Here is a 24,911-nt window from a genome sequence, read left to right as displayed (position 1 = left end):
TCTTAGAGGTTTCAGAAGTCACTTCGGCTGCCGGTTCCTGGCAAAACATTCTTGCAAGTTCTTGCTTAAATTGTGAAAAGCAATCATTTAATGAGCCTATGAGACCCTGTTCGCATGGAGACTCCGCCATTTTGAATATACCAAAAGCCTCGTTCACTGTACAATTAGTCATGCAATAGGGTAATATAAGGCTTATAAACACTACTCCAGCTCGCTCCGCAAATAATTTCTATCACTGGGACTCAGTTCAAGATGAATTTGAACTATAAAATGAGTCGTAAAAGTCTCTTTTAGAATAGATGGAGCCGGAACTCTGTATAAGTGCGACTAGCTAGTTCGGCGGTTAGCTCCGCCCCCCCATCCCTTTAATTTAAAGTGACATAACACAAATATTTGATTACATTATTTTGCTAGAACATATATATTTACAAACAAATCTAATATAATTATATGGTTTATATAGGTCAAAGATATATATACCATTATCATACATATATACATGTAAGCGAAGATTATTATATATATATATATATATATATATATATATTGAGAATATATATATAGCATCCCTGGGCAAAGGTTGCATTTGGGATAGGTGATATATGCTTGCATCTATTTTTCTATGTACAGACATATTGATATTTCAATGAAACATGGGTGCAAATATTCCTATACATAAGACCAATAAATGTAGCATGTATAATCTTATTTCTACATTGAAACACTCATAAATGTTTTTAGGATTTGCAATTTCAATGAGAAACAGGCATCAAAAAGCTCCTTTATCCTCCTTTACACCTAGTTGAGCTGGGTGTAATATTTCTCAATATATCGACAGCCTCCGACAGTATATTAACGGTTAGCGCTTTTATTGGAAACTTGGTATAATTTATCGATTAACGGGTTCTATTACTTTCTATGGGACGCAAAGTTTTTGAGGTATAATGCGCCATTGGAAGCAGTCGATAAACGATATTGTTTCCGACAGTATATTTATCGGTTTGCGAGCGTACTCAAACCAAATTACGACTCAATGGAAACTAGCCTTTACTACCAATTTAGCACTGTTGATGGCTGAGAGCAGACCTTCTCCCCTTCCCTGCATATAAAAACGACCCATTATACAAAAAGAAGCAGTCTGAAGTCTGTATAAGTCAGTATACATCTTAAACTTTAGGACTTGGTTAGGAGTCTGAAAATCAGCACAATGTTATTTAAAAATAAGTAAAACTAAAAATTTTTACAAAAACACCCCCAGATGGACTATATATATATCTACAAAACATGAATGCAAAGAAAAATCTAGTGTACAATGGCCCTTTAATAAATAAGATTTATTTTCCCCCTACAATTCAGTTAAAGGGACAGTCAAGTCAAAATTAAACTTTCATGATTCCGATAGGGCATGCAATTTTAAAACAACTTTTCAATTTACATTTATCATAACTTGCTTTGTTCCCTGGGTATTCTTTGTTGAAAGCCTAGATAGGCTCAAACTGATTTCTAAACCGTTGAAGGCTGCCTTTTATCTCAGTGCATTTTGACTGTTTTGGTACCTTTCTCCAGGGAGTGTACCGCCGGTTGCGTAATAGGATTGGCCGGGCAGGCACTCCCCCCAATGTTAGCATGGGTTCACGCAATAGCTTGACGGTGGGGGTGTGTGTAGGTTTAGATGCATTTGATTGGCCAGCATGATACAGGCTGAGACCCTGGCGGCCAATCATGGCTGGAGAAAGGTTTTATAGCATGTAGGTATCGTGCTAATTTTAATAAGGCTATGAGTAAGGCTTAGGCCGAAACGCGTAAGCCGGTTACTAGAAACTCCAGCTGAACCTGTCTCTGTTTTTACTGGGGTTATTATTACCCTTGAATTTGTTGCTTGTTTTCGCACTTTTTCTTTGTCCAACATTGGAATTTCAAATAAATACACTTAATTGCTGATGCTCGTGTGCTTCTCTTATGTTCTTTTCAATTCTGTTTGCACTACGGCCAGAGTGAGCACAGAGCATACGGCATAGAGCTGCAGGGGTAACTCATTTTTTTTTCCTCTGAGCGCTGTTTTGGATCCGTGACCGGAGCTTATCCAGAGAGAGATGGCTGTGGATATGTGAGGCGGCAACACGCTGTATACCATTACGCTGCCAGGACCAAGAGGTATGTGTCCAGCCACTTCTGGAAAGCTGTGTTACTGTTTTTTCTTGTATTTGACACGCTGCACAAAGTAACTGAGAGGTCTAATCTCCAAACACAATATTCAACAGGGGGACAGAGGAATCTCTCTGTGGATACAAGCGCCCATCTATATAGGGGGGAGTGTTATCTATACATCAGGTGTTGCACTCTGAAGGCTTTCTGTGCTCATTGCAATAAGGGAAATAAAGGGCAATATAATATATTGGATGCCATCCCTTTACGGATATTTGAGCAGTTTATGTTGTGATTTGTCCTTTTTGATTTGAGCGCAACACTCTTTTTCACTCACCCTCATTGGACTGACTCTACACCACATTATTTTCCTCATTTCTTTGAATTGTGCTTCTTGGGTGGTAACTAGCCATAGAACAAGCTATTATGCTATTGTTCGTTCCCAGGTTGAGGGCTTCTCTCTTTTTATTTATGCAAATTATGACACTTAGGGAAGTCTCAGTGTGTCTAGAGGGATATGGCTGCACCTCACTGAAGAGGCCCACACTAGGCCGAAACGTACGTCTAGGGTTTTGCTGTTTCTCTCGTTCAGAGAGGGATTGCCTGGTATTTCTGGGCTGGACTGTACTGTGAAGTCAGGATCAGACTGATATGCTTCAGGAAAGTTCTTCTCTGTGAAAGGCTCATGTTGAGCAAAAATAGGCTGCGCCTAGGGTGGAAACTAGCCATAGAACAAGCTATTATGCTATTGTTCAATCCCAGGTTGAGCGCTTCTCTCTTTTTATTAATTCTATGGCATTCATTTTATTACAAATGAGTAGTGCCTGACTGTGTAGTGATGGTGCATGATGCCTCCATGCATCACTGGCCTCCTGTTGTAAGGAATGCAAATATGGGGGTCAGAGGGTATGAAGAATTCTCAGTGCCTAGGGCAGCAAAAAAATGAAATGTGCCCCTGCATGCAGTAAGCAGAATATAGTCTTTATACACTCTACATCTTCTAGTCATCATGTAACTTGTACTATTAAAGATATATTAAACATAATTTTGTAACATAAAGGTCCAGATTATGAGTAGAGCGCAAGCGTTTGTGCGCAAGCAATAAGGGGTTTATCTCAGGTGTTTGCCAATGTCGGGTTTATCGCTCGTATTTCAAGTTGAAAGTGAACGCGATCGCTTGAGCACAATTCAAATTAACCTTCGTCAGGCTAGTACGTCCTCAGAGCTCTGGTAACTGTTTTGCAAAACAAAAAATGTCACAAAACACATAAAAAATACTTTACAAAGTACAGTTACACTTATAATAGCAATATCTAATATAATTATTTTAAAATAAATTGTACAAAAAAGTTATAAGGGCTCAAACTTATGAGGTCTCAGGTGTTAGAACAAAAATGGTAGGCAAAGTGCTTTAATATAGAGCTACATACATGTCTAAATGTGTATATGTATGTACAGTATATGTATATATACATTTATATATATGTTTATGTTTATATGTGTGTACTAGACATGTGCGATTCGGTTCGGTCTGAATCGAAATTCGGACGAATTTTGTCGAATTCAGAGATTCGGATCGATTTGAATTCCGAATTGCGGTAGTGACGAATCTACCGAATAAATCTGAATCAATTCTAATTTATTCGGTAGATTCGGATGGATTCGGATGGCCGTGTATTACACTAGTATTGTACAGTATACTAGTGTAATACACAGCACATCCAACTTAACACTGACCGAAATTCCGAATCAATTCGAACCAAACCGAATCGAACCGAACCGAATTTCCCACGAATCCGAAAGAATCCGAATGAATCCAAAACGAATTCATTCGATTTCTTCCCAATTCGAAACGATCCGAACAGAAATTCGAATCGGTCCGAATCGATCCGAACCGAATTTTTCGCGGCTGCACATGTTTAGTGTGTACAGATGTATTTATATTTGTATATATATTTACAGACATACAGTATATACACGTATAAACATAAATACATACGGAGGCGTAACTAGAACCCACAGGGCCCAGGTGCAAGAATCTAAGAAGGCCCCCTCCCCCAAAAAAAAGAATTTGATACATATCTTTTTTCTTTCTTTTTTTTTAACATTTAACACAGAAAAAAGGGGAATCAGATTACATGTCTGCAAAAGGAGGTACCCTGTGCCCACAATCTGTGAGATGGTCTGACCCCCTATTACTGTATATAGTGACACTGTTTAACCCACCAGTACTGTATATAGTGAGTTAGTGACACAGTCTGTAATCTGCCGGTGAGATGGCTGGCCTGACCCTACCCACCCCAGTACTTTATAAAGTGACCACAGTAGTCTGTGACATAGTCCAGCCCCCCCCATACTGTATATAGTGGTACTGTATAGTGACACTGTTTACCCCCTCCCCCCATGCTGTAGTAACAAGGTCTGTAATTTGCTGGTTCCACAAACATACACACACATACATGCATAAATACACACACAGTCACATACATACATACACACATACACACACACACATAAACACCAATGGGTAAAACAGAAAGACCTTGGGGGCCCAGTCACAATTGCGACCTCTGTACCCCCTGTAGTTTCGCCCCTGAATACATATATATATATATATAAATCAATGTAAATATTTGCATAGGAAATTAGCACATGTAGGCAAGTATCCCCGCTTGCTTTTCCCCAGAAATTCTTAATATACAATGTTACCAATGCACAAGAGAATTGTGGGTAAGATATGCAAATTAGATATGTAAATTCTCAGTTTTTTTGCTTCAAAATACTGTTTTGACACAGCGACCCTTTTAACAGGATTATGACAGCAAACCAGAAATCACTCACTAGACAGCCTGTTTCGTTCTTTTTGGAACTCATCAGTAGGAGATAGATTTCTGGTTGCTGCATTGGTAAAGCTATTTTCATGGTTAAAACTAAATTCATTAAAATGATGGGGGGAGATAAAAAACTGAAATTAAAATCCTCCATGTCTCAAAATTAAATCAATGTAAATATTTGCGTATGAAATTAGCACATCTAGGCAAGTATCCGTGCTTGCTTTTCCCCAGAAATTCTTAATATACAATGTTACCAATGCACAAGAGAATTGTGGGTAAGATATGCAAATTAGATATGCAAATAAAACATATGCTTCTATATAAAGAACATTGGAATGTGAAATATTCATATTTTCATGTCGGGTTAGTGCATTTGAGAAGATGCGTTCGGGTTACTCCATTGACTTCTATGCAGGAATAGGTTATTACGCGTACAATATTCAAAGTTCGGCTTTTTGTTGCACATCAGGTTAGTGCGCAAGAGATAACTTTTTACTTTCAACTTGTAATACGAGCACAACCCGATGCGCGAAAAAAAGTTTACTTCTAGCGCAGTTAACGTGCAAGCGGGAGTGTTAAATACTGCTCCACTTGTAATCTGGTCCTTAATTTTTTTGCACTTACATAGTATGGCAATTTACTGTCCCTTTAACACAAAATCATCAGACTTCCTCTCCAGGTACACTCATAATTCATAGACAAATATGAATCTTTGCACATGCTTGAACTGATAAATACATAGTTGCCAACATTTAAAAAAGAATTGCAGGGACCCTTTGCAGTAGAGCAAGCAAGCAGGTTATCAGAGTATTGAGGAGCTACGGTTCAACTGCTCTGCCCACTCAGTTCTGCAATCAAAACACACCCATTTGATAGTAATAGTATAATTTAGACTTATGCATAGCTTATTATACAGATTACTGCACCAAGCTCTTACACCTACCACATAATCAGGGGCAGACTGATCAGCCGGGCAAGTAGGACCTGGACCGAGGGTCCAGCATCTAGGGGGGCCCACAAATGGCATCAACATAACTCCTGGTGTGCTGCTTAAGTTGGGGCTTTCAGCTGCCCTCTCAATGACTAAGCAGTTAAGTGTGGGTTTAGGGGGGCCTTGTGCCTGGATGTGGGGTTTGTTGCACAGGGCCCTAGAGTTGGGGCCTTGTGCCTGGATATGGATTTGTTGCTCGGGGGCCTTAGAGTGTGGGGGGTCCTGTTGGGGGTCTGTCACTGTGAGGGCCATGGGGTGGGGTCTGGCCCTGGAAGTTGGGGGCACTGTTTCTAGTCCTTGATGTTGGGGTTGGCCCTAGAGGTTGGGGGGGCCTGATAGGGGCATGGCAGGGAGGCTACCATGTTCATTTGCATATATTTGAATAATATTGGGTCAGTGTGGAACAGTGGGGGCCCTTCCCTAATAATTTTTGCCTGGAGCCCTGATTGGTCTCAGTCAGCCCCTGCACATAATACTGACAATACCAGCCTCTGGTACACATGGTAATTGTTACAACACAGCATCAAAATCAGGCAGACAAATATGCGAACTTAATTCAATATTAATAACATTATTCCAGTTATAATGAAATAATACACTACATGTAGAGACCTGATCTGATTGATCAAGCATAGTACTTGCTACACGCACAGCCTCCCCATTAACTTGTGTCACACATGCCCCAGCTCAGCAGCTCTCCAAATCTCCTGGTGGGGACATTTCCTGGGAGAAAACAAATACAGGGACATACAAAAAAATCTAGGGACTGTCCCTGGAAATCAGGTACTGCTGGCAACAATGTAAATATAAATAGGTAACACACAGGGAAGCCTCCTTTTCTCTCTACTGTATTAATCTGGCAAATTAATATAATTCTTCTGTTGTCTTTTACAGTTCTTGTTCACATTTTCTCCATGAACAACAATCTGCAACCAAAAATCAACGCCCTTAGAGCAGAAATCCTGGTGAGTCAGATGTCAGCTTGTGTGTCCAGAGGTTGGTTCTAAATCCAGATAAAAGGTATTTTTTATTTTTTTTACAAAAATAATAAATACTAAATTACAAAAAATAACAAACAAAATTATTAAAAATAAAAACAATTACACCTAATCTAATAGCCCTATAAAAATAAAAAAGTCCTCCAAAATAAAAAAGTCTTAGCCTACAATAAACTACCAATAGCCCTTAAAAGGGCCTTTTGTAGGGCATTGCCCTAAAAAATCAGCTCTTTTACCTGAAAACAAATACAAAGACCCCCCCAACAGTAAAATAAAAAACCTAACTCTAACAAAAACCTAAGCTACCCATTGCCCTGTAAAGGGCATTTGTATGGGCATTGCCCTTAAAAGGGAATTCAGCTCTTTTCCATTGCCCTAAAATGGGCATTTAGTTCTTTTAAGAACGCCCAAACCCTAATCTTAAAAAAAAAAACACCCAAAAAAAGTTTAAAAAACCTAACACTAAGCCCTGACGATCCACGTTTCTGAAGTCTGGAAATCCAGGCGGCGAGAAGTCTTCATTCAGGCAGCGAGGTCTTCATCCATCCAAGCGGCGTCTTCTATCTTCATCCAGGCGGCATCTTCTATCTTCATCCCGGCAGCGTCTTCTATCTTTATACCGGTGGCGCGGAGCGGGTCCATCCTTTAAGACATCCGTCGCGGAGCATCCTCTTCATATGGTCACCGCTGTACGCTGAATCTTCAAGGCAAGGAAGCTTTTTCAAAATGGCGTACCTTGCATTCTTATTGGCTGATTTGATTTTTGAAATTCAAATCGGCCAATAGGATGAGAGCTACTGAAATTCTATTGGCTATTCAAATCAGCCAATAGGATGAGAGCTACTAAAATTCTACTGGCTATTCAAATCAGCAAATAGAATTTCAGTAGCTCTCATCCTATTGGCTGATTTGAACAGCCAATAGGATTTCAGTAGCTATTTTGAAAAGGCTCCCTTGCATTGAAAATTCAGTGTACGGCGGTGACTGTATGAAGAGGACGCTCCGCGCTGGATGTCTTCAAGGATGGACCCGCTCCGCGCCACAGGGATGAAGATAGAAGATGCTGCCTGGATGAAGATAGAAGACGCCACCTGGATGGATGAAGACCTCGCCGCCTGGATGAAGACATCTCGCTGCCTGGATGTCTGGACTTCAGAAACTGGATCATCGGGGGTTAATGTTAGGTTTTTTTAAACATTTTTTGGGTGGGTTTTTTTTAGATTAGAGTTAAGGCTTTCTTAAAAGAGCTAAATGCCCTTTTCAGGGCAATGCAAAAGAGTCAAATGCCCTTTTAAGGGCAATGCCCATACAAATGCCCTTTTCAGGGCAATGAGTAGCTTAGGTTTTTGTTAGAGTTAGGTTTTTTATTTTGGGGGGTTGGTTGGGTGGTGGGTTTTACTGTTGGGGGGTCTTTTTATTTTTTTACAGGTAAAAGAGCTGATTTATTTAGGGCAATGCCCTACAAAAGGCCCTTTTAAGGGCTATTGGTAGTTTATTGTAGGCTAGGGTTTGTTTTTTATTTGGGGGGGGAGTTTTTTTTATTTTTATAGGGCTATAAGATTAGGTGTAATTGTTTTTATTCTGGATAATTTCGTTTGTTATTTTTTTAATTTACTGTTTGTTATTTTTTGTAATTTAGTATTTGTTATTTTTTGTAATTTTAGAATTATTTTTTATTATTAGTGTTAGGTGTTTTAAATGTGTAATTTAGTTTATTTAATTTGTAGTAATTTTAATTTTAATCTAATAGTTAATAGATTATTGCGGTGGGTATGTGACAGCATAAAGGTTAGTAGTTAGATACTTGTGGTGGGTATGTGACGGCATAGGGGTTAATAGCTAGATACCTGCTTTGGTATGTGGCAGCATAGGGGTTAATAGTTAGATACTTGCGGTGGATATGTGAGGGCATAGGGATTAATAGTTAGATACTTGTGGTGGGTATGTGACGGCATAGGGATAATTAGTTAGATACTTGCGGTGGGTATATGACGGCATAGGGATTAATAGTTAGATACTTGTGGTGGGTATGTGACGGCATAGGGATTAATAGTTAGATACTTGTGGTGGGTATATGATGGCATAGGGATTAATAGTTAGATACTTGTGGTGGGTATGTGACGGCATAGGGATTAATAGTTAGATACTTGTTGTGGGTATGTGACGGCATATGGATTAATAGTTAGATACTTGTGGTGGGTATGTGACGGCATAGGGATTAATAGTTAGATACTTGTGGTGGGTATGTGATGGCATAGGGATTAATAGATACTTGCGGTGGATATGTGATGGCATATGGATTAATAGTTAGATACTTGCGGTGGGTATGTGATGGCATAGGGATTAATAGTTAGATACTTGCGGTGGGTATGTGTTGGCATAGGATTAATAGATACTTGCGGTGGGTATGTGACGGCATAGGGGTTTATAGTTAGATACCTGCGGTGGGTATGTGTTGGCATAGGGATTAATAGATACTTGCGGTGGGTATGTGATGGCATAGGGATTAATAGTTAGATACTTGTGGTGGGTATGTGTTGGCATAGGGATTAATAGATACTTGTGGTGGGTATGTGACGGCATAGGGGTTTATAGTTAGATACCTGCGGTGGGTATGTGTTGGCATAGGGATTAATAGATACTTGCGGTGGGTATGTGGCAGCATAGGGGTTAATAGTTAGATACTTGCGGTGGGTATGTGTTGGCATAGGGATTAATAGATACTTGCTGTGGGTATGTGGCAGAATAGGAGTTAATAGTTAGATACATGCGGTGGGTATGTGATGGCATAAGGGCTCAAATGCAAAACAAAACAAATCAAAACAAGTCTGTCTAACAAATGTGTCTCTTTACAGGCAGTAAGTCATACTAACAGGTCTCACCAGTGTGTCTCTTTACAGGCAGTCAGTCAAACTAACAGGTCTCACCAGTGTGTCTCTATACAGGCAGTCAGTCATACTAACAGGTGTCATTGGTGTGTCGCTTTACAAGCAGTCAGTCATACTAACAGGTCTCACCAGTGTGTCTCTTTACAGGCAGTCAGCCAAACTAACAGGTCTCACCAGTGTGTCTCTATACAGGCAGTCAGTCATACTAACAGGTGTCATTGGTGTGTCTCTTTACAGGCAGTCAGCCAAACTAACATGTCTCAACAGTGTGTCTCTTTACAGGCAGTCAGCTATACTAACAGGTCTCATCAGTGTGTCTCTTTACAGGCAGTCAGTCATACTAACAGGTGTCATTGGTGTGTCTCTTTACAAGCAGTCAGACATACTAACAGGTGTCACCAGTGTGTCTCTTTACAGGCAGTCAGTCATACTAACAGGTGTCACCAGTGTGTCTCTTTACAGGCAGTCAGTCATACTAACAGGTCTCACTGGTGTGTCTCTTTACAGGCAGTCAGCCATACTAACAGGTGTCACCAGTGTGTCTCTTTACAGGCAGTCAGTCATACTAACAGGTGTCATTGGTGTGTCTCTTTACAAGCAGTCAGACATACTAACAGGTGTCACCAGTGTGTCTCTTTACAGGCAGTCAGTCATACTAACAGGTCTCACCAGTGTGTCTCTTTACAGGAAGTCAGCCAAACTAACAGGTATCACCAGTGTGTCTCTATACAGGCAGTCAGTCATACTAACAGGTGTCATTGGTGTGTCTCTTTCCAAGCAGTCAGACATACTAACAGGTGTCACCAGTGTGTCTCTTTACAGGCAGTCAGTCATACTAACAGGTGTCACCAGTGTGTCTCTTTACAGGAAGTCAGCCATACTAACAGGTGTTATTGGTTTGTCTCTTTACAAGCAGTCAGACATACTAACAGGTGTCACCAGTGTGTCCCTTTACAGACAGTCAGTCATACTAACAGGTATCACCAGTGTGTCTCTATACAGGCAGTCAGTCATACTAACAGGTGTCATTGGTGTGTCTCTTTACAAGCAGTCAGACATACTAACAGGTGTCACCAGTGTGTCTCTTTACAGGCAGTCAGTCATACTAACAGGTCTCACCAGTGTGTCTCTTTACAGGAAGTCAGCCAAACTAACAGGTATCACAAGTGTGTCTCTATACAGGCAGTCAGTCATACTAACAGGTGTCATTGGTGTGTCTCTTTACAAGCAGTCAGACATACTAACAGGTGTCACCAGTGTGTCTCTTTACAGGCAGTCAGTCATACTAACAGGTGTCACCAGTGTGTCTCTTTACAGGAAGTCAGCCAAACTAACAGGTGTCATTGGTTTGTCTCTTTACAAGCAGTCAGACATACTAACAGGTGTCACCAGTGTGTCTCTTTACAGACAGTCAGTCATACTAACAGGTATCACCAGTGTGTCTCTTTACAGGCAGTCAGTCATACTAACAGGTCTCACCAGTGTGTCTCTTTACAGGAAGTCAGCCAAACTAACAGGTATCACCAGTGTGTCTCTATACAGGCAGTCAGTCATACTAACAGGTGTCATTGGTGTGTCTCTTTACAAGCAGTCAGACATACTAACCGATGTCACCAGTGTGTCTCTTTACAGGCAGTCAGTCATACTAACAGGTGTCACCAGTGTGTCTCTTTACAGGAAGTCAGCCAAACTAACAGGTGTCATTGGTTTGTCTCTTTACAAGCAGTCAGACATACTAACAGGTGTCACCAGTGTGTCTCTTTACAGACAGTCAGTCATACTAACAGGTATCACCAGTGTGTCTCTATACAGGCAGTCAGTCATACTAACAGGTGTCATTGGTGTGTCTCTTTACAAGCAGTCAGACATACTAACAGGTGTCACCAGTGTGTCTCTTTACAGGCAGTCAGTCATACTAACAGGTCTCACCAGTGTGTCTCTTTACAGGAAGTCAGCCAAACTAACAGGTATCACTAGTGTGTCTCTATACAGGCAGTCAGTCATACTAACAGGTGTCATTGGTGTGTCTCTTTACAAGCAGTCAGACATACTAACAGGTGTCACCAGTGTGTCTCTTTACAGGCAGTCAGTCATACTAACAGGTGTCACCAGTGTGTCTCTTTACAGGAAGTCAGCCAAACTAACAGGTGTCATTGGTTTGTCTCTTTACAAGCAGTCAGACATACTAACAGGTGTCACCAGTGTGTCTCTTTACAGACAGTCAGTCATACTAACAGGTATCACCAGTGTGTCTCTTTACAGGCAGTCAGTCATACTAACAGGTCTCACCAGTGTGTCTCTTTACAGGAAGTCAGCCAAACTAACAGGTATCACCAGTGTGTCTCTATACAGGCAGTCAGTCATACTAACAGGTGTCATTGGTGTGTCTCTTTACAAGCAGTCAGACATACTAACAGGTGTCACCAGTGTGTCTCTTTACAGGCAGTCAGTCATACTAACAGGTGTCACCAGTGTGTCTCTTTACAGGAAGTCAGCCAAACTAACAGGTGTCATTGGTTTGTCTCTTTACAAGCAGTCAGACATACTAACAGGTGTCACCAGTGTGTCTCTTTACAGACAGTCAGTCATACTAACAGGTATCACCAGTGTGTCTCTATACAGGCAGTCAGTCATACTAACAGGTGTCATTGGTGTGTCTCTTTAACCCCTTAACGTCATATGTCGTACAGGGTACGTCGTGCACAAACTGGTCTTTAAAGACCAGCGACGTACCCTGTACGACGTTGGGGTTGAAAGCAGCTAGAAGCGATCCTGATCGCTTCCAGACGCTTTCCGGTTATTGCAGTGATGCCTCCATGTCGAGGCATCACTGCAATAACATTTTCCCCCATCCGATGCAGAGAGAGCCACTCTGTGGCCCTCTCTGCACCGGACATCGATGGCCGCAATCGTTGGTGGGTGGGAGCCGACGTGGGAGGCGGGTGGGCGGCCATCGATGGCTTGCGGTGTACAGAGGTGGGCGGGATCGTGGGTGGGGTAGCTGGGGGGCGCGCACGGACGCACGATCGTGCACAAGGGAGGCGGGCGGGCGCGTGCACGAGGGAGGGAGCGGGTGGGAACCATTACACATGGAACGGTTTGCATAAATTTAGAGGGAGAGAGGGGAAATAAAAATAGTATTATAAATAAGCAAAGTGATCTGGGAGGGGGTGGGGGTTTAGTCTTTGGGGGGGGGGAAAGCTACACTACAGAAAAGTGGGGAGAAATTAAAAAAATATATATTTTTTTGTAAACTGGGTACTGGCAGACAGCTGCCAGTACCCAAGATGGCTCCCAATAATGTTGAGGGGGAGGGTTAGAGAGCTGTTTTGGGGGGGATCAGGGAGGTTTGGGGCTAAGGGGGATCCTACACAGCAGCATATGTAAATATGCTAGAAAAAAAAAATAAAAAAAAATAAAATATACCTTTTATTTTAGTACTGGCAGACTTTCTGCCAGTACTTAAGATGGCGGGTACAATTGTGGGGTGGGTGAGGGAAGAGAGCTGTTTGGGAGGGATCAGGGGGTCTGATGTGTCAGGTGGGAGGCTGATCTCAACACTAAAGCTAAAATTAACACTGCAAGCTCCCTACAAGCTACCTAATTAACCCCTTCACTGCTAGCCATAATACACGTGTGATGCGCAGCGGCATTTAGCAGCCTTCTAATTACCAAAAAGCATCACCAAAGCCATATATGTCTGCTATTTCTGAACAAAGGGGATCCCAGGGAAGCATTTACAACCATTTGTGCCATAATTGCACAAGCTGTTTGTAAATAATATCAATGAGAAACCTAGAATTGCGAAAAAAATGAAGTTTTTTTTTAATTTGGTCGCATTTGGCGGTGAAATGGTGGCATTAAATATACCAAAATGGGCCTAGATCAATACTTTGGGATGTCTTCTAAAAAAAAATATATACATGTCATGGGATATTCAGGTATTCCTGACAGATATCAGGGTTCCAATGTAACTAGCGCTCATTTTGAAAAAAAGTGGTTTTGAAATAGCAAAGTGCTTCTTGTATTTATTGCCCTATAACTTGCAAAAAAAGCAAAGAACATGTTAACATTGGGTATTTCTAAACTCAGGACAAAATTTAGAAACTATTTAGCATGGTTGTTTTTTGGTGGTTGTAGATGTGTAACAGATTTTGGGGGTCAAATTTAGAAAAAGTGTGTTTTTTCCCATATTTTCCTCATATTTTATAATATTTTTAATAATAAATTATAAGATATGATGAAAATAATGGTATCTTTAGAAAGTCCATTTAGTGGCGGGAAAAACGGTATATAATATGTGTGGGTACAAAAAATGAGTAAGAGGAACATTACAGCTAAACACAAACACCGCAGAAATGTAAAAATAGCCCTGGTCTTTAAGGGAAGAAATTGAAAAATGGCCTTGGTCCTTAAGGGGTTAAGGCAGTCAGCCAAACTAACAGGTCTCACCAGTGTGTCTCTTTACAGGCAGTCAGCCAAACTAACAGGTCTCACCAGTGTGTCTCTATACAGGCAGTCAGTCATACTAACAGGTGTCACCAGTGTGTCTCTTTACAGGCAGTCAGCCATACTAACAGGTGTCATTGGTGTGTCTCTTTAAGGCAGTCAGCCAAACTAACAGGTCTCACCAGTGTGTCTCTTTACAGGCAGTCAGCCAAACTAACAGGACTCACCAGTGTGTCTCTTTACAGGCAGTCAGCCAAACTAACAGGACTCACCAGTGTGTCTCTTTACAGGCAGTCAGCCATACTAACAGGTCTCACCAGTGTTTCTTTTTACAGACAGTCAGACATACTAAAAGGTCTAACCAGTGTGTCTTTTTACAGACAGTCAGACATACTAACAGGTCTCACCAGTCTGTCTGTTTACAGGCAGTCAGTCATACTAACAGGTAAAAAAGCCGGTATGTCTGGTGAAACATGTCAGGAGTAGGGGGAGTTGGGACCCCTTAATGTTTTTAATATCTAGTAGAACTATAAGGTTGATAACACAATATGATATCTGAATTTACGATGAACGTATACTCAGATTAGTCAGATAGAGATTTACATTTGGGAGCGTGACTCTTGCAATAACAGACTTAGACCAGAGGTCTTGTACGGTTTGGCTTCCTATTTTGTATCACTACTATAACTCCGGAGCTACTTATATAATTTATCCGAAATTACAATCGCCTAGATTTAGAGATCTGCGTTAGCCGTCCAAACCAGCGTTAGGGGGTCCTAACGCTGGTTTTGGCCGCCCGCTGGTATTTAGAGTCAGTTAGGAAAGGTTCTAACGCTCACTTTCCAGCCGCGACTTTTCCATACCGCAGATCCCCTTACGCCAATTGCGTATCCTATCTTTTCAATGGGATCTTCCTAACGCTGGTATTTAGAGTCTTGGCTGAAGTGAGCGTTAGAACTCTACCGACAAGACTCCAGTCGCAGAAAAAAGTCAGGAGTTAAGAGCTTTATGGGCTAACGCCGGTTCATAAAGCTCTTAACTACTGTGCTCTAATGTACACTAACACCCATAAACTACCTATGTACCCCTAAACCAAGATCCCCCCACATCGCTACACTTTTTTTAACCCCTAATCTTCCGACCGCACACCGCCGCAACCTACATTATCCCTATGTACCCCTAATCTGCTGCCCCTAACATCGCCGACCCCTATATTATATTTATTACCCCCTAATCTGCCCCCCCCAATGTCGCCGCTACCTACCTACACTTATTAACCCCTAATCTGCCGACCGGACCTCGCCGCCACAATAATAAATGTATTAACCCCTAAACCGCCTCACTCCCAACTCAAAAACCCTATAATAAATAGTATTAACCCCTAATCTGCCCTCCCTAACATCGCCGACACCTAACTTCAAGTATTAACCCCTAATCTGCCGACTGGACCTCGCCGCTACTCTAATAAATGTACTAACCCCTAAAGCTAAGTCTAACCCTAACCCTAACACCCCCCTAAGTTAAATATAATTTAAATCTAACGAAATAAAATAAATCTTATTAAATAAATTAATCCTATTTAAAGCTAAATACTTACCTGTAAAATAAACCCTAATATAGCTACAATATAACGAATAATTATATTGTAGCTATTTTAGGATTTATATTTATTTTACAGGCAACTTTGTATTTATTTTAACTAGGTACAATAGCTATTAAATAGTTAATAACTATTTAATAGCTACCTAGTTAAAATAATTACAAAATTACCTGTAAAATAAATCCTAACCTAAGTTACAATTAAACCTAACACTACACTATCAATAAATTAATTAAATAAAATACCTACAATTATCTACAATTAAACCTAACACTACACTATCAATAAATAAATTACATACAAATACCTACAAATAAATACAATTAAATAAACTAACTAATGTACAAAAAATAAAAAAAGCTGTTACAAAAAATAAAAAAATTAATTACAAACATAATAAAAATATTACAACAATTTTAATCTAATTACACCTACTCTAAGACCCCTAAAAAAATAGCAAAGCCCCCCAAAATAAAAAATGCCCTACCCTATTCTAAAATAAAAAGTTAACAGCTCTTTTACCTTACCAGCCCTTAAAAGGGCCTTTTGCGGGGCATGCCCCAAAGAATTCTGCTCTTTTGCCTGTAAAAAAAACCCATACAATACCCCCCCAACATTACAACCCACCACCCACATACCCCTAATCTAACCCAAACCCCCCTTAAAAAACCTAACACTAAGCCCCTGAAGATCTCCCTACCTTGTCTTCACCACGCCGGGTATCACCGATCCGTCCAGAAGAGGGTCCGAAGTCTTCATCCTATCCGGCAAGAAGAGGCCCAGAAGAGGGTCCAAAGTCTTCATCCTATCCGGCAAGAAGAGGTCCAGAAGAGGGTCCGAAGTCTTCATCCTATCCGGCAAGAAGAGGACATCCGGACCGGTAGACATGTTCATCCAGGCGGCGTCTTCTATCTTCATCCATCCGGCGCGGAGCGGGACCATCTTGAAGCAGCCGACGCGGATCCATCCTCTTCTTCCGGCGACTTCCGACGAATGAAGGTTCCTTTAAGTGACGTCATCCAAGATGGCGTCCCTCGAATTCCGATTGGCTGATAGGATTCTATCAGCCAATCGGAAATTAAGGTAGGAAAAATCTGATTGGCCTTTTTTAAAGGGTGTTTGGGTTATATTAGGGGTATGTGGGTGGTGGGTTGTAATGTTGGGGGGGTATTGTATGTTTATTTAAAGGCAAAAGAGCTGTTTTCTTTGTGGCATGCCCCGCAAAAGGCCCTTTTAAGGGTTGGTAAGGTAAAAGAGCTGTTAACTTTTTATTTTAGAATAGGGTAGGGCATTTTTTTATTTTAATTCCCTGATCCTAACCTTTATCTTTTAAAGTTATGAAATAAAATTTTAAGTTTTTACCGTAAGTGTCCCACGAGTGCTGCATTTTTCTCACATTCATTTATTTTGGGGGGCTTTGTTATTTTTTTAAGGGGCTTAGAGTAGGTGTAATTAGTTTAAAATTCTTGTAATCTTTTTTTTATTTTTTGTAATTTAGTGTTTTTTTTGTTTGTAATTTAGTTTAGTTGATTTGATTGTAGATAATTGTAGATAGTTTAGTTAATTAATTTATTGATAGTGTAGTGTTAGGTTTAATTGTAACTTAGGTTAGGATTTATTTTACAGGTAATTTTGTAATTATTTTAACTAGGTAGCTATTAAATAGTTATTAACTATTTAATAGCTATTGTACCTAGTTAAAATAAATACAAAGTTGCCGGTAAAATAAATATAAATCCTAAAATAGCTGCAATAAAATTATTTGTTATATTGTAGCTATATTAGGATTTATTTTACAGGTAAGTATTTAGCTTTAAATAGGAATAATTTATTTAATAAGATTTAATTTATTTAGTTAGATTAGGGTTAGGGTTAGACTTAGCTTTAGGGGTTAATACATTTATTAGAGTAGCGGCGAGGTCCGGTTGGCAGATTAGTGGTTAATACGTGTAGGTAAGGTAGCGGCGACGTTGGGGGGGCAGATTGGGGTTAATAAATATAATGTAGGGGTCGGCGATGTTAGGGGCAGCAGATTAGTGGTACATAGGGATAATGTAGGTTGCGGCGGTGTACGGAGCGGAAGATTAGGGGTTAATAATAAAATGCAGGGGTCAGCGATAGCGGGGGGCGGCAGATTAGGGGTTAATAAGTGTAAGGTTAGGGGTGTTTAGACTCGGGGTACATGTTATTGTGTTAGGTGCAGACTTAGGAAGTGTTTCCCCATAGGAAACAATGGGGCTGCGTTAGGAGCTGAACGCTGCTTTTTTGCAGGTGTTAGGTTTTATTTCAGCTCAAACTGCCTCATTGTTTCCTATGGGGATATCGTGCACGAGCACATTTTTGAAGCTGGCCGAATCCGTAAGCAACGCTGGTATTGAGAGTTGAAGTGGCGGTAAATATGCCTGTACGCTCCCTTTTTGGAGCCTAACGCAGCCCTTCAGAGAACTCTCAATACCAGCGTTGTTTAAATGGTGCGGGGGGGGGGGGGGAAACACGCGTAGCTAATGCACCCCTTCTAACACAAAACTCTAAATCTAGGTGAATATTATTTAATCTAGCACAAATTTCACAAAGGAGGGAAAGGGGATTACATGGAGTATTTACTAGTATTGAATACTAAGCGAGATCACCTGGTACTAAAAATTCATATATTCAGTTGTTAACTCGCTGCAGATTATAGACCGTTTAACATTTGAATATTTATACTACGGCAAGACTCGCTTGCATATTAATGCAGGCAACACACAAATACTAATTCATGCCATAACCTTTCTGCATAAACATATTTTAATGAGATTGCTGGGTACCGATTATTCATATGTACAGCCAACAATCACCAGTAAAGTGTAGTAAGCTATTATTTGAATACCTATGCTGTGGTAAGATACGTGTTGAAACAAAAGTAGGTAGCTACTTAATAATAATGAATGCTACAATCGTTACTTTAAGATCGATAAGGCTGCAATACAAATATAAACATTTATTTACCTGACTTTACATTGCTACGTCATTATAGAAATTATTCAAGGTTAATTTTTACAGAAATAATTCTAGTTAACAAATAATGAGCTCATCGATAAAATTACAGCGCAGTATTTAACAATATAACAGCAGGTGTCACCAGTGTGTCTCTTTACAGGCAGTCAGTCATACTAACAGGTGTCACCAGTGTGTCTCTTTACAGGCAGTCAGTCATACTAACAGGTGTCACCAGTGTGTCTCTTTACAGGCAGTCAGTCGTACTAACAAGTGTCACCAGTGTGTCTCTTTACAGGCAGTCAGTCATACTAACAGGTGTCACAGGTGTGTCTCTTTACAGGCAGTCAGTCATACTAACAGGTGTCACCAGTGTGTCTCTTTTACAGGCAGTCAGTCATACTAACAGGTCTCACAGGTGTGTCTCTTTACAGGCAGTCAGTCAAACTAACAGGTGTCACCAGTGTGTCTCTTTACAGACAGTCAGTCATACTAACAGGTCTCACAGGTGTGTCTCTTTACAGACAGTCAGTCATACTAACAGGTCTCACAGGTGTGTCTCTTTACAGGCAGTCAGTCATACTAACAGGTCTCACAGGTGTGTCTCTTTACAGACAGTCAGTCATACTAACAGGTCTCACAGGTGTGTCTCTTTACAGGCAGTCAGTCATACTAACAGGTGTCACCAGTGTGTCTCTTTACAGGCAGTCAGTTATACTAACAGGTGTCACCAGTGTGTCTCTTTACAGACAGTCAGTCATACTAACAGGTCTCACAGGTGTGTCTCTTTACAGACAGTCAGTCATACTAACATGTCTCACCAGTGTGTCTCTTTACAGACAGTCAGTCATACTAACAGGTCTCACAGGTGTGTCTCTTTACAGGCAGTCAGTCATACTAACAGGTGTCATCGTTGTCTCTTTACAGACAGTCAGTCATACTAACAGGTGTCACCAGTGTGTCTCTTTGCAGGCAGTCAGTCATACTAACATGTCTCACAGGTGTGTCTCTTTACAGGCAGTCAGTCATACTAACATGTCTCACAGGTGTGTCTCTTTACAGGCAGTCAGTCATACTAACAGGTCTCACCGGTGTGTCTCTTTACAGGCAGTCAGACATACTAAACGGTCTCACCAGTTTGTCTCTTTACAGACAGTCAGTCATACTAACAGGTCTCACAGGTGTGTCTCTTTACAGGCAGTCAGTCATACTAACAGGTCTCACAGGTGTGTCTCTTTACAGGCAGTCAGTCATACTAACAGGTGTCACCAGTGTGTCTCTTTGCAGGCAATCAGTCATACTAACAAGTCTCACTGATGTGTCTCTTTACAGGCAGTCAGTCGTACTAACAATTCTCACTGATGTGTGTCTTTACAGACAGTCAGTCATACTAACAGGTCTCACTGATGTGTCTCTTTACAGGCAGTCAGTCATACTAACAAGTCTCACTGATGTGTCTCTTTACAGACAGTCAGTAATACTAACAGGTCTCACTGATGTGTCTCTTTACAGGCAGTCAGTCATACCAACAAGTCTCACTGATTTGGGAGCGTGACTCTTGCAATAACAGACTTAGACCAGAGGTCTTGTACAGTTTGGCTTCCTATTTTGTATCACTACTATATCTCCGGAGCTACTTATATAATTTATCTTTACAGACAGTCAGTAATACTAACAGGTCTCACTGATGTGTCTCTTTACAGGCAGTCAGTCATACTAACAAGTCTCACTGTTATGTCTCTTAACAGGCAGTCAGTCATACTAACAAGTCTCACTGATGTGTCTCTTTACAGGCAGTCGGCCAAACTAACAGGTCTCACCAGTGTGTCTCTTTACAGGCAGTCAGCCAAATTAACAGGTCTCACCAGTGTGTCTCTTTACAGGCAGTCAGCCATACTAACAGGTCTCACCAGTGTTTCTTTTTACAGACAGTCAGACATACTAAAAGGTCTAACCAGTGTGTCTTTTTACAGACTGTCAGACATACTAACAGGTCTCACCAGTCTGTCTCTTTACAGGCAGTCAGTCATACTAACAGGTAAAAATGTCTGGCAAAGGGGAGTTGGGACCCCTTAATGTTTTTAATATCTAGTAGAACTATAAGGTTGATAACACAATATGATATCTGAGCTGACAATGAACGTATACTCAGATTAGTCAGATAGAGATTTACATTTGGGAGCGTGACTCTTGCAATAACAGACTTAGACCAGAGGTCTTGTACAGTTTGGCTTCCTATTTTGTATCACTACTATAACTCCGGAGCTACTTATATAATTTATCTTTACAGACAGTCAGTAATACTAACAGGTCTCACTGATGTGTCTCTTTACAGGCAGTCAGTCATACTAACAAGTCTCACTGATGTGTCTCTTAACAGGCAGTCAGTCATACTAACAAGTCTCACTGATGTGTCTCTTTACAGACAGTCAGTCATACTAACAAGTCTCACTGATGTGTCTCTTAACAGGCAGTCAGTCATACTAACAAGTCTCACTGATGTGTCTCTTTACAGGCAGTCAGTCATACTAACAAGTTTCACTGATGTGTCTCTTAACAGGCAGGCAGTCATACTAACAAGTCTCACTGATGTGTCTCTTTACAGACAGTCAGTCATACTAACAGGTCTCACTGATGTGTCTATTTACAGGCAGTCAGTCATACTAACAGGTCTCACCAGTGTGTCTCTTTACAGACAGTCAGTCATACTAACAAGTCTCACTGATGTGTCTCTTTACAGACAGTCAGTCATACTAACAGGTCTCACTGATGTGTCTCTTTACAGGCAGTCAGTCATACTAACAGGTCTCACCAGTGTGTCTCTTTACAGGCAGTCAGTCATACTAACAGGTCTCACCAGTGTGTCTCTTTACAGGCAGTCAGTCATACTAACAGGTCTCACCAGTGTGTCTCTTTACAGGCAGTCAGTCATACTAACAGGTCTCACCAGTGTGTCTCTTTACAGGCAGTCAGTCATACTAACAGGTCTCACCAGTGTGTCTCTTTACAGGCAGTCAGTCATACTAACAGGTCTCACCAGTGTGTCTCTTTACAGGCAGTCAGTCATACTAACAGGTCTCACCAGTGTGTCTCTTTACAGGCAGTCAGTCATACTAACAGGTCTCACCAGTGTGTCTCTTTACAGGCAGTCAGTCATACTAACAGGTCTCACCAGTGTGTCTCTTTACAGGCAGTCAGTCATACTAACAGGTCTCACCAGTGTGTCTCTTTACAGGCAGTCAGTCATACTAACAGGTCTCACCAGTGTGTCTCTTTACAGGCAGTCAGTCATACTAACAGGTCTCACTGATGTGTCTCTTTACAGGCAGTCAGTCATACTAACAGGTCTCACCAGTGTGTCTCTTTACAGGCAGTCAGTCATACTAACAGGTCTCACCAGTGTGTCTCTTTACAGGCAGTCAGTCATACTAACAGGTCTCACCAGTGTGTCTCTTTACAGGCAGTCAGTCATACTAACAGGTCTCACCAGTGTGTCTCTTTACAGGCAGTCAGTCATACTAACAGGTCTCACCAGTGTGTCTCTTTACAGGCAGTCAGTCATACTAACAGGTCTCACCAGTGTGTCTCTTTACAGGCAGTCAGTCATACTAACAGGTCTCACCAGTGTGTCTCTTTACAGGCAGTCAGTCATACTAACAGGTCTCACCAGTGTGTCTCTTTACAGGCAGTCAGTCATACTAACAGGTCTCACCAGTGTGTCTCTTTACAGGCAGTAAGTCATACTAACAGGTGTCACCAGTGTGTCTCTTTACAGGCAGTAAGTCATACTAACAGGTCTCACCAGTGTGTCTCTTTACAGGCAGTCAGTCATACTAACAGGTCTCACCAGTGTGTCTCTTTACAGGCAGTCAGTCATACTAACAGGTCTCACTGATGTGTCTCTTTACAGGCAGTCAGTCATACTAACAGGTCTCACCAGTGTGTCTCTTTACAGGCAGTCAGTCATACTAATAGTTGTCACCAGTGTGTCTCTTTTTTTATTTTTTTATTGAGGTTATGCGTTCAGAATAACAACATACAAAGATAAGTTTACAACCGTAAATGCATGTAAATCATTTGTCAAGAAATATTGTCAAATATAAGGTCACGCAAAAACACAGAGAAAAGAAAATACAACAATGCCTGACAGCAAATAAGTTCCTCAAACCTCTGATTTTTTGAGTGTAATAGAGAAAATGGCTGACTAGTTATAAAGCCACTCATGGGCCCATTAGCTCTGTGGGAATGAGATAAGATATGGTAGCCAGATCTGCGGCCTCTTTTGGGCCTAAGAATAGCATATGATGAAAATATTATGTGGGGAGGGGGGGATTTCAGCGGGCAAGCGCCGCTTATTGAATAAGGGGAAAGGTGGAGGGACGGAGCCGTATATAAGACCTTCTTGTGAAATATGAGCATCAGAACTTATTATCGGAGTTGTAGTTATAGGACAAGATATCCGTAAGCACCATAAGACATTAGCATGCTTAAGATGTATAGGCACTTAAGTGATAGTATTCCATGCGGGGGTTTGGGCAAGATATGCACATTAATGCTTCTTATAGGGGATATATGCTAAAATGTGAAGAGGAGTCTAAGGCAAATATCAATATTAATAACAACTTTTGTTAAAACAGACCTACAGAACCTCGTCTATATAGTTTTGGTATTACAGGATAAGTGAGGTGGGTAACCATTCTATGACTAAGTGTAGAATCCACTCAAAAGATAAAACATAATGATGAATATAAGCAAACCTTGTAACATACCTTCACATGTATGAGTTTAGGGACATTTAGTGCATACACCCAATCGCAAGTTAGGTTTGAAGGGTATCAACTATCTTAATGTAAATATATATACTACTGAAGAGAATGAGCTGTCAACATGTGGTATAGGATTGTAAACTATATGAATAATAAACTATGTGCAAGTGGATATTAACCCTAGTACTAGAAATATAGCCAAACCTATGAGTAATAAGTATACAATATACTGTGGGGAGCATGACATATACAGGTTCATATGATGTACATATTCAGGCCCTGGCATAACTTAATATTGAATAGCCAAAAATATATCTAGCATGGGATAAATATAACTCTCAGAATATATCTTATACAGGGTTAATGTGTTAATCTCATATGAACTACGTAGTCACCAACAGATTAGTGAACTAGTTTAGAGGCACCCAGGATTGTGAAGTACCAATGACTCAGGTTGGCGTTATACTATTTAGAAATATTCAATCGTCCCAACATGTATAGGGCTAGTAGGGTACTCCCCGTGCCAAAATGCAAGAGGCAGTGCAGTGTGTGTGTGTGTGGGGGGGGGGGATTTGTAAGTCATATAGTGATATTATCACTCTAGTTACTTAGAGACTCCAACGTAAACTATTTGAGGGATAGTTGTGAGCCAGAACTAACTCTACCACGTTCCACTGTAATGCTAGTATATAGACTAAGAGGCAGCAAACATACAATATACGTAAAACCCAAATATGTCATATTAGTATATGCTGGAATCACTATTAAGGCTCAGATACAGTTAGTATAATATTAAATATCCATAAAGCTTGGGTGATTCCATATATGGAAAGGTGAAAATGTACAATCATAAAAAACTGGCCCAGTACAACAAACTGTAGCTAACATAAGGTGACATAGCTCTGTTGAGTTTCGTTAAAGAAAGTAGATGTAAGTATAAAAATAAATAGCCTATGCTGTGAGGGGGGAAGATATCTATCTTTAAGAATGAATCATGGGAAATAAGATGTAGAAAGATGGGGTGGGAGGTAGTTAAGGGGTACCCTGACAGACATGTACAAAAATAAACATAAACAGTACCACTAAACGCGCTTGCACATAGAAGAACTAGCTAGCACCTCAGAGATGGGGGTTGTCTGCACACATAACATAAACATTTGCCCTTAAAGTCTAGATCATCTTCAGAAGGGATGGACACTAAAAAGTACCCACACGTAGCTATATAGGGGAGATATCTAGATCAAATAGCAGAAATATGCATAAA

The 24,911-nt window shown here is 40.7% G+C and overlaps 1 protein-coding gene across 3 annotated transcripts in view; it reads left to right on the top strand.

The window, feature by feature from the left end:
* The window catches only part of LOC128662561 (complement C3), a 568,605-nt gene that overhangs the window by 23,372 nt on the left and 520,322 nt on the right, over positions 1–24,911 (top strand). For all 3 annotated transcript variants that reach the window (XM_053716362.1, XM_053716361.1, XM_053716360.1), the window contains exon 4: positions 6,865–6,935. In XM_053716362.1, the coding sequence (XP_053572337.1) occupies positions 6,865–6,935 (71 nt within the window). The remainder of the gene's footprint in view (positions 1–6,864; positions 6,936–24,911) is intronic.

This window comes from Bombina bombina, chromosome 6 (assembly GCF_027579735.1).
Source record: "Bombina bombina isolate aBomBom1 chromosome 6, aBomBom1.pri, whole genome shotgun sequence".
Lineage (NCBI taxonomy): Eukaryota > Metazoa > Chordata > Amphibia > Anura > Bombinatoridae > Bombina > Bombina bombina.
The sequence above is the reverse complement of the archived record's forward strand: the minus strand, read 5'-3'. Positions and strand labels throughout refer to the sequence as shown.